The sequence below is a fragment of the Mytilus galloprovincialis genome, chromosome 2 (assembly GCF_965363235.1).
Source record: "Mytilus galloprovincialis chromosome 2, xbMytGall1.hap1.1, whole genome shotgun sequence".
NCBI classification, from domain to species: domain Eukaryota; kingdom Metazoa; phylum Mollusca; class Bivalvia; order Mytilida; family Mytilidae; genus Mytilus; species Mytilus galloprovincialis.
Window position 1 is genome coordinate 1,595,139 of NC_134839.1, and position 18,919 is coordinate 1,614,057.

Below are 18,919 nucleotides of genomic sequence, written 5' to 3' on the forward strand. Positions count from 1 at the left end.
AAATATATAAATGAACAAAAATTAAGAGTCCAGTTAGACACATGTAAACATACAAGTTGTTTAAAATCAGTTGAGTTTCCACATTAATGTTTTGTTATTAAGAGTATATATTGTAGCTATATATATAATATCACATTATATAGACAGGTATTCAGTTATTTGTACTTTGACTTTATATTAACTGGACGGCAAAATTCTAAGGCTTAACTTCTTGACCTAGTAAATATTAAAGATCAATATGTTTTCTTTCATTCTTATTTTAAATTCCATTACATATACATGTATATTGGTAGCACATTTATTTCTTATAAGTACAGCAGAATAACTAAAACCTTTTAACAACCTCGTTGTCTGATAAAAAATGGCACTACCACATGTCTGCATTAACCTTATTATTTAATGCAAATCCCACCAATAATCCCATTATCAGGCGCAGTTGTTGAAACAATGACAATATGCATTTAAACCCCGTTATGATTTCACCCTATACTTTAATGGACATACAATATTGAAATTCAAGTCTGAACAAGCCATACTAAGATCCTCTAGTGTTACCTTTAATGGTATATATGTATGTATATTCTGTATGTAAAATTCTTAGCTCTGTTTGTACTGTACAAATATTTCACTCTTCAGTTAAGAAGGACATAATTTTTCGTTGACTTGGTATTCTTGCGTTTCTCTCTGTGTGTGTTGGATTTGTTATTAAGGATTTTTCTTTTCGTCGTTGAATAAGTGAAATTTTGAATATATTTATTTTATAGATGCCTTTATAATTCTTTAAAGGTAAACATTTTAATTATATATATAATGTAAATATGACTGAATGAAATGAAGTGAATTTTGAATGGATGCATGGTATATAATGTTTAAAACGTTGTTTACTGTAACTTATATATATATATATATATACTATGCAGATTGCAGAAGAATATTTTTGGGTAATAAAGACAATTTTGTAAGATACTTATTTTCATCAAATGGATAATCCTTTCAGTTTGACTTAATTTGTAATTATATTAGTTGTAATTTTTTATGATTTACCATGAGAAAGTTTCTAATTCTATTTTTCTGAGATAATTTTTGAATAAAGTAATATAGTTTTTATAAGCAGTAAAACGTATAATTGTTGCAGGTCCTAATTATATGGTTGAAATGTTTTACTTCAGAAAAGTTGGCATTTTCATAAATTAAAATTTTGTCAATTTTTTTAGCTACCGTTGGTTCAGTAAACTTTTTTTAATGGTTGATTGAATACAGATATCTGCAAGAAAACTTCAGATAACAATCTCGGACATTTATCATCTGTCTATGCCTATGGTTTGAAATTGACAAAAAATCATATAGTGAACGCATTGCATCCCCTCCCTACATACATAGAAAAGTACAAACAAAAGCATAAGAACTGGAAATCTGTACTGTTTTAAGTAGAACTAAAGCATATTTGACAAAGTTAAAATAAAATCATAACTGAAGTAAGCTATTGGCAAAGATTGTTTAAAGAAAAAATATCACCCATCTTTCCTTGAGAATTGATCTTCTTTCAAGAATTAAACTGGAATTTGGAATCCCTGATAAAAAAAAATTTACATGGTTAAAAATGCCAACTTAATATTCAAGTGTTCTGTTTGTCTTCTGAGCACACTTTCATTGGTTTCGTTATGACCTCAAGGTCAACTACTTATCATTTTATGTTTTGATGGTGTCTTCAATAAAATCTTCAAGATTTAAAAAGAAAAGAAACTACAATAAAACTTGTGATGTTTGGTCTCTAAATAATTTTTTCATTAAATATGATGTTTTTACCCTTTCTGAGGCCTTTGTAAACTTTAATTTTGTCCCTTTCTATAAAAATCGGTTGTCAAATGTAGACATAATTAAACAAAAGCTTTATAGCCACACTTGAAATTTATTTGTCATGTCATGGGCATTGTTTGTTTTGCTCAAGTTATTACATTCTCTTAATATTGATGGGGAAGCCTCTCTTTCATATTTTTTTTAATCAGATTTGTATAGAATGATCCTCAAGTGATTTTTGGGGGATATAATTTGCATAAGTTGGTTGAAAATGCAATATTTTGCAATTTGTATTTAAAAGTTGTAGAGTTGTAGAAGAGACTTGAAATTTTAACTGACAGTTTCATGTGTTTGGTAAATGTAATACCTGTAACAGTGTGTTGGTATTTACTACGCTTTCAATCTTCATGATAAACTTTGTACCGGTAATCTACAGGCCCAGAGCTCAATTTTTGGAAAATTTTAGTTAAAATCTGTTGGCCTGTAGAGGATTTTTACAGGCCTGACAGCATTTTTACAAGCCTGGGCTGTTGGACCTTTGTTTGTGCATGAATATATATTATAGACTTTTCTTAAAGATTCTTTTAAAAAGTCTCCTACTGATTCTGAATAATTCAAGATTTAAAATGTTCTAGCTTTTTGACATGAGTATTTTTTACCAATCATTGTTTATAATACTGTTATCTGATAATGTAATTGGCTAAATAATATTTGCTAAGTCATGGATTTGATATTTGACATTGAACCTCAATGAACTGTCCAAAATATATAATGGGATTATATTAGATTTTGTTTTTATATCCTATGAGTTATATATATACAACTAGTGAATTCTCTCTCTTGAGACCTTTGATTGTTTATTGCTACATTTGTAGTTATAAATATATATTTAGGTGGTGACAATATATGTACATTGTACAAACATATAGTCTATAGAATATATAGATAGGTGGTGACTTATACATTTTATCAATATATGTACCATGCACAAACAGATAGTCTATAGAATTTATATGTACATGTACAACCTTTTGAAACTTGATGAAAAGTTTGCTTAGCTTTTCTGTAGCAATTTTACATTTTCAGTGTTATCTTTGGATTCAAACATTGAGATATTGCAAACCTAGCATACAAATAAATGCTTTTTTATTTTTTATTTTTTAGACATTGCCAGAGCATGGAACAATGTAGGCAAGGCAAGATCAGAGGTAAGATGGCTATTAAGAACCAGGCAACAACAATTTTAAGGTGACCTCCATTCTTCAACACCGCAAGAAATCCAGATGAAATATTAAAACATGTATATTAATATAAATTAAAAACTATGGTTGTATTGTCTTTTAATAATTTAAGGGCCAAGGTGTCCTAAGTAGTTACTACTGTAATCACTAGCAAGTCAACACTGTGGTTGTGAGTTCTAACCTGGCTCATTGGGGTGCACTGGACTCCAATCTTAATTGACTAGGATTGTCAGTTTTCCTATCAAAGGTTTGTGGTTTTCTCTGTACATTCCGGCTTCAGCCCTCTTCCACCAATAAAATCTGGCCGCCACGAAACAAAAACCAAAGCGGTGGTTAAAAGTGGCTTTACACCAAAATCCAATTAAATCTTTGAAAAATTGTTCCATGATATACAGTAAGCCTTCACATATCAGGGTTCTCGATAAGGATTTTTGAAGGTCAGGTGAGTCCAGGGACTCGTTGTTTTTGGACATGGTGAGTCCAACAGCAAGAAAAGATATTTTATTGCAATAAAATGAATTATCCTAACAGAGCTTATGAAATGACATTTAATTCATTTACTTTGAAACTTTTGCTATAAAATGATGATATTTGTGTTCAAATGTGTTCATTTTATACAAAATATTTCAATCTTGATGCATCTTTGGACTCTGACCAGTTTTGAAAATGGTGAGTCCAGACAGATTTTCATGAGTTCAGGTCTCATGGACTCCCCTTAGTGAGAACCCTGCATATTCAGAATTGGATTTAAATGCATAATAAATACATCATACTTAACTTCAGATTGATTTTCAAGATTAACCTTGCTGTAGAGAATTATTAAAGTTTTGTCTTGTCAATTTATTCAATTTTCAAAACTAGAAAAGATGAAAAAAAATTAAACTTTTCTGTCAATTGTATTTTAAGGGAAGGCTAGTCATATTGGAAGGCATTAAACTTGATTTATAGTATAATTTTACAAAATCAGACAATAAAATTCCGATTGAAGGAACAAGAATTGGTTTTAAAACCTTAACAGGTAACTGTAGCATTTATCATATTATGTTTTTGATTAGTATCGGTAGTGTTTTGTGCCTAATTAAACTGAACAAATATTTTCCAATTGAGTGATTGTATAAAAAATTAAGTCCTGTTTCAACCATTTAACGTTGATTTTATAGCCTTGACATATACTATGGTATGTTCACAATAATTAAAATGAAATTTTTAGGTAAGAGAAAAATTTGTTTTTACCAATTAACTCTTAAAATATATTTATAAAGATAAGGAGATTCGTTATAATTGCTAAGGAGAAAACTTTAAATCAGAGACTAAAAATATGTGGATGTAAACAACTACAGTTCAGTATATAGTATATGACCTTCAACAATGAGTAAACTAATACTGTATGGGTACTGGTAAGAGGCTCTGACAAACCAGATGTGAAATTTTTTCACAGAAGGTAAATGAGTGGTCAAATATTTGCTTGTAAAAAGAATTTCAAATTAAAAATAATGATGGTAGCAAAGAATGACAACCACTGGATGACAGAATATCGTCTTCAGACAGGCACATACAAATGTGAGTGGGTTAAACACCCTCTCTCTAATCAGGGACAGGGTTCTTACAGCCCATTTTAAGAACAATGCTGACTTAATGAATATTGCATAGTTGATGCATACATCAGTTATGCAAGAGTCTACAGTACATTAAGTTTTCAATATGAATCAACACTTCTTGTAATTAGATTAACTCTTTTGAGTATTGTTATAAGCTCTATGAATTTGAGTTGGTTTTTTTAATGAGGCAAAAAAGGGATCTTAGAAAACTATGTTATCGAAGAACTGCTCTTGTGGTAAATTTTAATGTATTTTAAGCATTCTTCATGAAATAAAGCCTTTTGTTCTCTAAAATACAGTCTACATTCAAATTAAAGGAACATAGCTTATAAGATTATTCAAAAACAAGAACACTGAATACAAGTATAATTAAAAACTTTTTTTTTCATTTTGAAAAATGGCAAATTTTTACATGAACCAATTTATTATCATTTATTTGTTAACTTGTTTTGTGTTACATCAATTAAATTTTTTCTATTGAAATATTCAGTATTATTTTTAATTTTATCCTGTATATTTTACAGTTGAGGAAGATAGAACATCGGTTAGGAGATGTACACAGTTCTCCAGTGTATTTAAATGAGACAGGAAATCCAAGTGTTAGAAACTATAGTTCTCTCATGGACAATTCAAACAGCAATGAGTTTCCTTCAGGGGTAGGTCATCATATGTTATAGAATACAAGAACAAACTTAGACAAAGCTTGTCTTTTCACATGCAACAAGTGCATGTAAAAGCAAAAAAATAAGGGAGACAACTCAAATATCAGCTTAGTTTACTTTAGATTTCCTACACACTAACTTAATTTTGGCACAACAAAATGAATTGAAACTTTTAAACAATGCTTATTACCACCAAGATACTTCTGCATATTACTCCTATAGTAAACATGGTAAAAGTTTGTTAGGTTAGGGAGTTATTCTTTTATCTGCATATTACTCTTATAGTAAACATGGTAAAAGTTTGTTAGGTTAGGGAGTTATTCTTTTATCTGCATATTACTCTTATAGTAAACATGGTAAAAGTTTGTTAGGTTAGGGAGTTATTCTTTTATCAGCTTTGTACATTTATAAAGCCACATACTCTAAAAAATATGTAGAGGAAATTTAACTTCAAAGCAAATGAATAAACAGATGAAATAATGGCAATGTTTGATATTGGTTCAAAAGTAACTTGACTTTGTTGTAATAGCATTGTGGTTAAAGTTTTCCTTACTACAAAGCATATATAAACTGCAGACAACTCCATGTTTATTAAATTTAATAATTGAAAACTGTAGAAATTGATTGTATTGTGTTTCAAATAACTTAATTGACTTTATTCAATAAAATCATTCACAAGGAAATAATGTACATTTTGTACAAATAATCACTTTATTTTATATTATCCAATTTTATTGATATTTATTTTTCAAATTGTTTTCTACTGTCTGTTACAAAATATTTGAGAAAATTTTAATTGTCTATTCTTATGATCTAAAAATAATTGCTTAGTACAATACTACTAAACAAAAATCAATGATTTTATTTAATAAAGTAACATAGAGTCAATTTGTTTTTATACATTTCGGAAGTATACCTAAACTACATAAGATCATAAATTAAAGAGATTTTCTTCACTCCTTCATATATAGATTTTAAATGTCTTGACTTTTTTCTAAATTGCTAGGAAACTTAGTATTTTATGGATACTTTTACAGTAAATTGAAGTACTGAGGTTTGGTTTTTCAGCAATACATACATTACGTAATAAAATCTTAGGAATGCATAAAATAAGGTCGTCTTTTTGGCTTAAAACACACAAAGTCTACTTTATACTTTACTTTTACCTGAAAGACTATGGTATACATTTAAATGGTTTTTAAAATGCCTAAGAAAGTTAAATTAGATCTTTGCTTCTTCCATAATTTTCTTCTTACATTTTTGTCATTCGTCTTATTCGAAGTTAGGAACCAAATTCATATCTTGAATGTGTATGGTCCCAAGAAATCTTTGTGCAGTGTTTGGGAACACAGCAAGTCTTCAACGCTATTTACATTTAAAACATTCACCAATTTATAATTAAAACTATATACAGGCTATACTGCTTTCTTCCATTCAGAGCCTGCTTTCAGAGCAGCTATAAATCCCTCTACATTACCACATGCCATTGGTTATCATACTACATATTTCCATTCGGTGAAAAAAATATTTTTCTTTGTTCTATGTATACTGGTTATGATAGAGTCCATCCACATGTTAAGCAATTTTCTCCATGCGTTAACATTGGTTCAAAGATGATTTAAAATTTAAGCTGTTGAAAGCAAAATTATTCAAGTAATTTTTTTTTGTTTCAGATTTCTGTTCATGTCATTAATAGGGAAATTTTGTATCCCCATTCACCAGCATATGTAATATCTATTATAAAAATTAAAATAGAATAAACCTCTTTGACTTTGCATAAAGCTACCAATCACAATAAGCAGATTATACATGCAGATATATATTTTAGGCTGTTGTGGATAAATATGGAAGAAGCAATGTAATGAGAAACAGAGAAACAAGAAAAATCAGCAAAAAAGGTGAGTTGAGAATGAAAGATGCTAAATTTTTTGTGTGATACCACATTCTTGGATCTCAAAAATCCTAAAGTGAAGTCTTTTGTATGCTTCTCTTACAGTGGATTTATTATTATTCGTTGGATACCAATTTTTGTGGATTTCGTTAGTTACTATTGGTCAGTATGGGTGAACCACAATATTAAATGTTCAACCAAGTTTTCTAAAGGCTTGTATGCAGACTGGCAAAACCACGAAAATAAATATCCACAAAAACGCAAGTTGTCCTCAATCCACGAAAAAAATTGAATCCACATTACCACTTTCTTCTATCACAAAAATAATAAATTGGGGACTTTTGTATGCTTCTCCTACATCGATACTGAGTGAGACAAATGCAGATAGTCTTTCCATATGCATGTCCTTATCTGGTTAAGTTTCTCTATTTACATATGAAAATAAGGATATGTGGTATGAAAGCTGATGAGACAACTTTCCACTACACTACTAGTTCAAATGAAGTGGATGTAAGCAATCATGGGCAATGATAAATATGGTCCACTAGCTAATGCCTATAAAAACTAGAGGCTCTAAAGAGCCTGTGTCGCTCACCTTGGTCTATGTGCATATTACACAAAGGACACAGATGGATTCATGACAAAATTGTGTTTTGCTGATAGTGATGTGTTTGTAGATCTTACTTTACTGAACATTCTTGGTACTTACAATTTTCTCTACCTATAATAAACTTGGACCTTTAAATACAGTGAAAAATATTTTGTAAAAATTTACAAAAATTTACCAAATTAGTGAAAATTGTTAAAAATTGAATAAAATGGGCAACAACTCCTTAAGGGGTCAACTGACGATTTTGGTCATGTTGACTTATTTCTAGATCTTACTTAGCTGAACATTATTGCTGTTTACAGTTTATCTCTATCTATAACAATATTCAAGATAATAACCAAAAACAGCAAAATTTCCTTAAAATTACTAATTCAGGGGCAGCAACCCAACAACAGGTTATCCAATTTATCTGAAAATTTCAGGGCAGATAGATCTTGACCTGTTACTCAATTTTACCCCATGTCAGATTTGCTCTAAATGCTTTGGTTTTTGAGTTATAAGCCCAAAACTGCATTTTACCCCTATGTTCTATTTTTAGCCATGGCGGCCATCTTGGATGGTTGGCCGGGTCACCGGACACACTTTTTAAACAAGATACCCCAATGATGATTTTGGCCAAGTTTGGTGTAATTTGGCCAAGTAGTTTCAGAGGAGAAGATGTAAAAGATTACTAAGATTTACGAAAAATGGTTAAAAATTGACTATTAAGGGCAATAACTCCTAAAGGGGTCAACTGACCATTTGGGTCATGTTGACTTATTTGTAAATCTTTTTTTGCTGAACATTATTGCTGTTTACAGTTTATCTCTATCTATAATAATATTCAAGATAATAACCAAAAACAGCAAAATTTCATTAAAATTACTTATTCTCGGGCAGCAACCCAAAACCGGGTTGTCTAATTCATCTGAAAATTTCAGGGCAGGTAGATCTTGACCTGATAAACAAATTTACCTCATGTCAGATTTACTCTAAATGCTTTGGTTTTTGAGTTATAAGCCAAAAACTGCATTTTACCCAAGGTTCTATTTTTAGCCATGGCGGCCATCTTGATTGGATGGCTGGGTCACTGGACACATTTTTCAAACTACATACCCCAAAGATGGTTTCGGCCAAGTTTGGATTGATTTGGCCAAGTAGTTTCAGAGGAGAAGATTTTTGTAAAAGATTACTAAGATTTACGAAAAATGGTTAAAAATTGACTATAAAGGGCAATAACTCCTAAAGGGGTCAACTGACCATTTCGGTCATGTTGACTTATTTGTAAATATTACTTTGCTGAACATTATTGCTGTTTACAGTTTATCTCTATCTATAACAATATTCAAGATAATAACCAAAAACAGCAAAATTTCCTTAAAATTACTAATTCAGGGGCAGCAACCCAACAACAGGTTATCCGATTTATCTGAAAATTTCAGGGCAGATAGATCTTGACCTGTTACACAAGTTTACCTCATGTCAGATTTGCTCTAAATGCTTTGGTTTTTGAGTTATAAGCCAAAAACTGCATTTTACCCTTATGTTCTATTTTTAGCCATGGCGGCCATCTTGGATGGTTGGCCGGGTCACCGGACACATTTTTTAAACTAGATACCCCAATGATGATTTTGGCCAAGTTTGGTGTAATTTGGCCCAGTAGTTTCAGAGGAGAAGATTTTTGTAAAAGTTAACGACGCCGGACGACGACGGACGACAGACGACGGACGCCGGACGCCAAGTGATGGGAAAAGCTCACTTGGCCCTTTGGGCCAGGTGAGCTAAAAAGCAATATGACAGACTTGAAACATCAAAAACCACTAGGCACATATAGAAAGTGTCAGAGTTGAACATTTCAGAAGGCGCTAACCTCCCCTATCTCAGACAGTGGTGTTACATGTACAGTACAACATAATAACAAACTATAAAATAAGTTGAAAAGGGCTTATTTCATAAGATTGATACAAATCAGAAAATCATCAGACCAGATGTGGCAGGGTATTTTTGACTATGACCTATAATTCATGGTAGAGTGATTATAGTTAAGTTCTATTTTTAGATAAAATCAATGATAGGTCACTTCTTGCCCTGTATATAACAACAATGTTAAACTACATTAAGCTGGATATTCCCTAAGTGTAGAACATTGATTTGAATGATACATTAAGCTGGATATTCCCTAAGTGTAGAACATTGATTTGAATGATACATTAAGTTGGATATTCCCTAAGTGTAGAACATTGATTTGAATGATACATTAAGTTGGATATTCCCTAAGTGTAGAACTACATTGATTTGAATGATACATTAAGCTGGATATTCCCTAAGTTTAGAACTACATTGATTTGAATGATACATTAAGCTGGATATTCCCTAAGTTTAGAACTACATTGATTTGAATGATACATTAAGCTGGATATTCCCTAAGTTTAGAACTACATTGATTTGAATCGATACATTAAGCTGGATATTCCCTAAGTGTAGAACATTCTTATAATGACAGGTTAATCCTTGATTAAATAGAGAATTCTTTCTGAGAGACACCGCTATGAACTTAAACTCTGTTGGATAGTTGTTTTGTTGACAATCATCCCACATCTCCATATTTTATAGGCGTTAGAAATTTACGTCTTTAAAATTTTCAAGCACCTTGCATTGTTTTATTCATGGTTTTTATCTTGAAAATTTGTATTTAACAGCAGTTATAACTGGGAAGTTTTAAAAAAGGATACAAGTTATCCATTTGTGATTTCTTAAATTTTTCATGTGTTTCAATTTGTTTAATGGAAAAGAGAAAGTGAATGAAAACTTAAATAAGCATGTTGTGTAAGAAAATTTGACACACCCTCTATAAAGACATCCTGTTTATCGTGAAACCTTTACATACAAAAAAGTATTTTAGGCTTAAATTTTATGAAACTTTATGTGGTAAACATCATTTATTAAAAAGAGTGATTCCTTTACGTTTAATATCAGAAGAGATTCTAACAGTTGTTCTTAGTACATTTGTAAACCTGTATATTTAAAAGATGTTGGTTGAGCCTCAGTGAGACAGCATCCTAACAGTTGTTCTTAGTACATTTGTAAACCTGTATATTTAAAAGATGTTGGTTGAGCCTCAGTGAGACAGCATCCTAACAGTTGTTCTTAGTACATTTGTAAACCTGTATATTTAAAAGATGTTTGGTTGAGCCTCAGTGAGACAGCATCCTAACAATTGTTCTTAGTACATTTGTAAACCTGTATATTTAAGAGATGTTTGGTTGAGCCTCAGTGAGACAGCATCCTAACAGTTGTTCTTAGTACATTTGTAAACCTGTATATTTAAGAGATGTTTGGTTGAGCCTCAGTGAGACAGCATCCTAACAGTTGTTCTTAGTACATTTGTAAACCTGTATATTTAAGAGATGTTTGGTTGAGCCTCAATGAGACAGCATCCTAACAGTTGTTCTTAGTACATTTGTAAACCTGTATATTTAAAAGATGTTTGGTTGAGCCTCAGTGAGACAGCATCCTAACAGTTGTTCTTAGTACATTTGTAAACCTGTATATTTAAGAGATGTTTGGTTGAGCCTCAGTGAGACAGCATCCTAACAGTTGTTCTTAGTACATTTGTAAACCTGTATATTTAAGAGATGTTTGGTTGAGCCTCAGTGAGACAGCATTCTAACAGTTGTTCTTAGTACATTTGTAAACCTGTATATTTAAAAGATGTTGGTTGAGCCTCAGTGAGACAGCATCCTAACAGTTGTTCTTAGTACATTTGTAAACCTGTATATTTAAAAGATGTTTGGTTGAGCCTCAGTGAGACAGCATCCTAACAGTTGTTCTTAGTACATTTGTAAACCTGTATATTTAAAAGATGTTTGGTTGAGCCTCAGTGAGACAGCATCCTAACAGTTGTTCTTAGTACATTTGTAAACCTGTATATTTAAAAGATGTTTGGTTGAGCCTCAGTGAGACAGCATCCTATCAACACAAATAATAAAAGCAATAAACTTATGAAGGTTATTTCATTTAAATAGTCAAGGGAGGATAGGAAAATACACCAACAACCAACATATTTTTGGGGGTAATATTGCACATATGAGAAGAACCTTCACAAAATATGACCTGTGATGGTTGACCCTTGTCACTCATGATAATTCTTTAGCTAGATTTTTTGTTTTAATCCTTAAAAACTTACTGAATGTAGTGTACTGAGGAATCATTATTATTCGTGGAGTACCAAGTTTTGTAGTTTTCATGAATATCTTGGATAAAGCTAAACCATAAATTTCAATTTTGAAAGATTTTTAAATCTTCTGAAGGCTTATAGCTGTATGCAGAATTGGGTAAAATCAAGTGTTTATACAATTTCTTCTTCTTCCACATTTCAAAAGAATTGATACCTACAAAAAAATAAAATGAATCTACAGTTTACATACGCTTAGATAGTGTATTATTGTGTTTACATGTAGTAACTTTGTTTATTTTGTGTGTTGACTATTCAGATGACGAGAATGAAGATTTTACTTCTGCATCTAAGATGGAAGGAAAACGTGTTGATTTTAGAGACAAACAAGAACTAAGAGAAATTAACCCTGATGGCACATATACTGACTTGGCACCAGGGCAATATAATAACTTGACATTTCTCCGTCCTAATTCACCGCCTAACTCTATACAGACTACACTCACTGACTCACGTGCTATCAGGGAAACGGAAATACGATTTCTAAACGAGCCTACCTCACATACTCCACACGATCAAAGACGTGTCGGGACAGAGAATAGATTAACTCACGTCGATGTTATGGTGCCTGGTGCCGCCAAGTCTTCCTCCGCCAAACATACTACGCATTATCAAGGGACCAACTCCAATCCTCAGGAAAACAATAACGAATACAAAACGGCAGAAAATGACAGACTATCGGAAACAGGATCTACTGACTCTGCCCAGTCAGATGACGGGCCAATGAAACGAAAATTTAAGAAGAGTATTAAAGATATAGGAGAAGGTAGGTTAATAGGTTAGTCAAAGATTACTTTAGGTTTAGAAGATGAAACTAAATATCTCAAAATGGAGACAGAAAAGGGGAATACTACTTTACAGATTTAGTGTAACTTTGAAAAGTCAAAACACACCTATGAATGTTTTTAGTGTTTTGAATAGATATTCATAAGGTTTTGTTGACAAAAGTAGCCCTAAAAAAACCAGCCACTAGGAGAAAGAAGTATCATCTCAAGACACTCACTAAAAGAAACTCTTAGATTTAGATTTATACTCAAACTAGGGACTTTTTGTTTTGTAATTTGTATTGATTCAGTCTTAATTTAAAGCAATACAAGAAATGATCACTGATCCCCGCTGATTTAGTTGCCTATATTTATAGTTTTACAAGTTTGACAAGTAAGAATACTAAAACATTTGACAGTTATCGTAAGACCTAAGTACTTGTCGATAGTTTGGAATTAGTATCACGCTGCGAACAGTGTGGGATCGTGTGTATCAAGTATGTAACTGTTTGCATAGGATAACAAAATTATTTACTACATTTTTACAAACTTTGCTGGGGACTTATAGAAGCATCACATCGGAGGTGAAACTCTCTTTATCAGTGTTAGATCATGATTGAGTATGGATTATTGAGGAATTTCTTTGATAACACACTACGATCGTACATGGTCTTTTTCTTAGGTTTTTCAAATGGGTTAGAATTTATTACCTTATTTTGAAGTTATAAAAACCAATTCATTTAATAGAATGGATAAGTAATTGACGTTTTGATAAGTATAGGTAAATGTTGATTTGAAATTTACGTATGTTGATTGCGATTAATTGATAAATATAATCCCAGTTGCTAGAATGACTTTGTAACTAAGATTTTTTTTAGAAGTTGTGTAAAAATGTTGTTTTTACACTTTGAAATTTCATGTTTATAGGATTAGAAGATTCCATAGATTTGCAATAAATTATAAAATGCTGAGTAAGCACATCAGGTTTCACAGTTTCAAATATTGGAAATCAACATTTTTTTCAATTAAGAGGACAAAACATACTTAGCTTACGGTAGTTTAAAAAGAATAATTGTTGAAAATTGAATTGCTAATGCATATTTTAAAGTGAAGTCACTGTACAACATTACATGTATTTAAAAATATTAAATATTTTGCAATGGTTTGTGGTTATTCACAGATCACACATATTACAGATTCAAAGTTTTATTAAACATAATCAAAACCCCTTGTATAATATATTTATCATTCCTACACACTTATTTGCTCTTTAAATGAGGAGGTGATAAAATCCACATTGTGAGCTACCGTACACGTTCACGGCAAGTGATTAAAGCATGAATATAATTATTGTTGTGTTGACTAATGAAAAGGTTCGGAGCAAAGGCATATATTAACAACTAGCTATTTACATTGTGCATTCTAACTTCTTTTTCATTCTTCAACATTAAAGCAAATATGCATGTATTGAATTGATGAAAAGTAGGTTATAGATTGGTATATAGTTTGTTTAAATGATGGTTGCTATACTGTGAACAAACATGTATTGACTTTAGAGACAAACTAGAGAATTAATTTTTGTCAGATTTTTCTGTAGTAAAGACTTAAGGTACTTTACGAATTGGATTATTATGACAATGCAGTGGTGTAACTTGTCTTAATTACCAAAAAAATAGGGATTAGTTTTAATAAATATTATACATTATTGGGATGCCATTTGGACTAAGATATTGCAGGTGTTTTTTTAAGACTTTCTAGGGGATTGGCTTATTCTATCAAATTTTCGTCAACATTTTTCTTGTCATTTTTAAGCAGACACTATGACAAGTACATCCACATGTGTAAGATGTGTCAGCCCTTTGGATCAAAGCTTAGGCTATCTGTCGCTCAGAGAACAGACCTCAGAATCAAAGCTTAGGCTTTCTGTCTCTCAGAGAATCAGTCCTCAGGTTCAAAGCTTAGGCTATCTGTCTCTCATAGAACAGACCTCAGAATCAAAGCTTAGGCTTTCTGTCTCTCAGAGAACAGACCTCAGAATCAAAGCTTAGGCTATCTGTCTCTCAGAGAACAGTCCTCAGAATCAAAGCTTAGGCTTTCTGTCTCTCAGAGAACAGACCTCAGAATCAAAGCTTAGGCTATCTGTCTCTCAGAGAACAGACCTCAGAATCAAAGCTTAGGCTATCTGTCTCTCAGAGAACAGACCTCAGAATCAAAGCTTAGGCTATCAGTCTCTCAGAGAACAGACCTCAGAATCAAAGCTTAGGCTATCTGTCTCTCAGAGAACAGACCTCAGAATCAAAGCTAAGGCTATCTGTCTCTCAGAGAACAGACCTCAGAATCAAAGCTTAGGCTATCTGTCTCTCAGAGAACAGACCTCAGAATCAAAGCTTAGGCTATCTGTCTCTCAGAGAACAGACCTCAGAATCAAAGCTTAGGCTATCTGTCTCTCAGAGAACAGACCTCAGAATCAAAGCTTAGGCTATCTGTCTCTCAGAGAACAGACCTCAGAATCAAAGCTTAGGCTATCGGTCTCTCAGAGAATCAGTCCTCAGGTTCAAAGCTTAGGCTTTCTGTCTCTCAGAGAACAGACCTCAGAATCAAAGCTTAGGCTTTCTGTCTCTCAGAGAACAGACCTCAGAATCAAAGCTTAGGCTATCTGTCTCTCAGAGAACAGACCTCAGAATCAAAGCTTAGGCTATCGGTCTCTCAGAGAATCAGTCCTCAGGTTCAAAGCTTAGGCTTTCTGTCTCTCAGAGAACAGACCTCAGAACCAAAGCTTAGGCTATCTGTCTCTCAGAGAACAGACCTCAGAATCAAAGCTTAGGCTTTCTGTCTCTCAGAGAACAGTCCTCAGAATCAAAGCTTAGGCTATCTGTCTCTCAGAGAACAGACCTCAGAATCAAAGCTTAGGCTTTCTGTCTCTCAGAGAATCAGTCCTCAGGTTCAAAGCTAAGGCTTTCTGTCTCTCAGAGAACAGACCTCAGAATCAAAGCTTAGGCTATCTGTCTCTCAGAGAACAGACCTCAGAATCAAAGCTTAGGCTATCTGTCTCTCAGAGAACAGACCTCAGAATCAAAGCTTAGGCTATCTGTCTCTCAGAGAACAGACTTCAGAATCAAAGCTTAGGCTTTCTGTCTCTCAGAGAACAGACCTCAGAATCAAAGCTTAGGCTATCTGTCTCTCAGAGAACAGACCTCAGAATCAAAGCTTAGGCTATTTGTCTTTCAGAGAACAGACCTCAGAATCAAAGCTTAGGCTATCTGTCTCTCAGAGAACAGACCTCAGAATCAAAGCTTAGGCTTTCTGTCTCTCAGAGAACAGACCTCAGAATCAAAGCTTAGGCTTTCTGTCTCTCAGAGAACAGACCTCAGAATCAAAGCTTAGGCTTTCTGTCTCTCAGAGAACAGACCTCAGAATCAAAGCTTAGGCTTTCTGTCTCTCAGAGAATCAGTCCTCAGGTTCAAAGCTAAGGCTTTCTGTCTCTCAGAGAACAGACCTCAGAATCAAAGCTTAGGCTATCTGTCTCTCAGAGAACAGACCTCAGAATCAAAGCTTAGGCTATCTGTCTCTCAGAGAATCAGTCCTCAGGTTCAAAGCTTAGGCTATCTGTCTCTCAGAGAACAGACCTCAGAATCAAAGCTTAGGCTATCGGTCTCTCAGAGAATCAGTCCTCAGGTTCAAAGCTTAGTGTATCTGTCTCTCAGAGAATCAGTCCTCAGGTTCAAAGCTAAGGCTTTCTGTCTCTCAGAGAATCAGTCCTCAGGTTCAAAGCTAAGGCTTTCTGTCTCTCAGAGAATCAGTCCTCAGGTTCAAAGCTTAGTGTATCTGTCTCTCATAGAACCAGACCTTTGGATAAAATGGATAAAAGAAGATGTGGTATGAGTGCTAATGAGACATCTCTCCATCCAAGTCGCAATTTGTAAAAGTAAAGTGTTAGAGTTCAAAGTACAGTCTTTAACACAGAGCCTTAGCTCATACCGAATAGCCAGTTAAAAAAGGGTCCCAAAAATGACATGTAAAACCATAAAGCTGCTTTTGAATTTATAGAGCTATACAATATAAAAATATTTTGTTTGATTATATAGATTAATAATATAAATCCTGATTTTACAAATTATCAACCACTTTTAAAGCTAAAACAACTTTTAAATCTTAAATCTGAGCTTTGACAGAAATTGGTGACTTTATAAAGCAATCTTTAGAATTGGGAAAATGAGGTCCATGTCCATCAAAGGTTACATTAATTACCATTTATAACTATGTTTTTTTTTATGTTTATATTTGTAATTCTTCACTGCCTGTATTAAATGTTGTATTTGTGTTTGCTTGACCAGTATGGGTGTATTTTGCAAATAAAATTATTATTATTATTATAAAATATGTTACCACTGACTGTTAAAACTGAAATAGTCCACGACTCTAACAGTATGTTTTGAAAAAATGAGGCAACATAAAAAAATACTCAAATTGTTATGAAGTATGTTGTTTGATCTTCAGGTCTGTGTTCCACGTATTATTTAAAAAAGTTATGTAATAGAAATAAACTTAATGAATCTATTTAAAGAATGTCATAACGAAATCCAACGCCAGTACACATGTATGTATAGCCATTGTTGTTCAACAGGTTTTAATGCTAAGAAGATTAGGCCATATTCTTCTCTTGATAGAATTGTTATAATGCTAACAAGCTGGACACTTCAGTTATAAGTTAGATGAAAAGGTCAATAATTAAAAATTGGGGGACATTATGGGATCAGTTAAGGTGATATAAGAAAAGTTTTCTAAAATAAAAAATGCTGATTTTGTCCTCATGGTTTGGTCTCCAGTTGATAGTTGGGTTATTGGCAGTCAATCTCATGCCAGATCTTATTGTCAGGTTAAAATATGTGGTTAGAAAGTCTATTTTAAATCAGTTATATAGTGGAAATACTAAATAAAAACACTGTTCCGCTTAATTAGAAGTACTGTAAAAATGTATAAAAGAAAATCATGGGGACCTCTGAAGCATAATTCTGTTTGTTTAAAATAAAATGGCAAATAGCTCACAAAGACTTTTTGACTTTTAAATTGATCACATGAACTTGAACTTTAGTTCACTGTCTTTTAGAAAGTTAATTATAGTTTACAGAAAGACTACTAGTAAGTAGGTTGAAAAGTCAACAGTTGTATGTTCTAACTTGTAAAAAAAGATGAAAAGATTTTTTTTTCAATGAAATGAAGATAAATTTAACTTTATATGACTTTGTTGTGTTCCTCTTGCTCCAGTAAAAGTATTCATTTCCATTCGGAGAATTCTTTTAAAAGCATGCAGGACTACCCAATTATTGTGATCCTGGAATAATTACTATTTTGCATAAAAAAAAAACCCAAAAATGACTCAAAAAGGCCAAGTCTGAAAGTGTCTAGATAAATTGCTCCTCGGCCAAAGTTATCATTTTGCAGAGGCTGGTAAAGTACAGTGGACTTTTTCACAGAGTTTGTACAGAATAGCTCCTACCATAAATAGATATAAGATGTGGTATGAGTGCCAATGAGACAACTCTCCATCCAAGTCACAATATGTAAAAGTAAACCATTGTAGGTCAAAGTACAGTCTTCAATCCGGCGCCATGGCTCACACCAAACAGCAAGCTATAAAGGTTCCCAAAAAATGACTAGTGTAAACTAAGTTCATTTTAGAAATTGACTTTAAAGTTATGAATGTATACAAGTTATTTAAAAATCTATATCATAGTTTAATTTACTGTCAGTGAGTAGGAACTGGGTTACTTTCAAGGGTTGTCAATTCATTTGGTATCTGAATATCATCCGACTAAAAAACTTAGTACTTGAATACTGTACTTAAATGATTTAAATGATATATATTTTGACTTTTGGTTTTCTGCTTATAAATTATGTAATTTGTTTCAAACTAATATTACAACTGGCAAGGTTGACTGCAAGGTTTTTGTCCTATTAAATGAGGGCTTTTAATTCTCTCAAATTGGTTTGAATTAAACAAAAAATGTATAACTTTCCCCAAACTTACGATCTCAAGCATACAGATGAGGGTTACTTTTTATTATTATTCATGGGTAACTAATGCAATGCCTTGAAATTCTTGTTCATTTATTTAAAATTATGCATTAATGTGTTCAAGCAAA

General features: G+C 32.5%; 1 protein-coding gene across 4 annotated transcripts in view; it reads left to right on the forward strand.

The window, feature by feature from the left end:
* Positions 1–18,919, forward strand: part of LOC143062659 (centrosome-associated protein 350-like) — a 137,241-nt gene that overhangs the window by 25,609 nt on the left and 92,713 nt on the right. For 2 of the 4 annotated variants that reach the window (XM_076234348.1, XM_076234349.1), the window contains exons 3-6: positions 2,962–3,005; positions 5,161–5,292; positions 7,127–7,196; positions 12,272–12,778. In XM_076234348.1, the coding sequence (XP_076090463.1) occupies positions 2,962–3,005; positions 5,161–5,292; positions 7,127–7,196; positions 12,272–12,778 (753 nt within the window). Of the gene's footprint in view, positions 1–639; positions 787–2,961; positions 3,006–5,160; positions 5,293–7,126; positions 7,197–12,271; positions 12,779–18,919 lie in introns of those variants that run through there. The other 2 variants (XM_076234350.1, XM_076234351.1) reach the window with 2 other exon arrangements.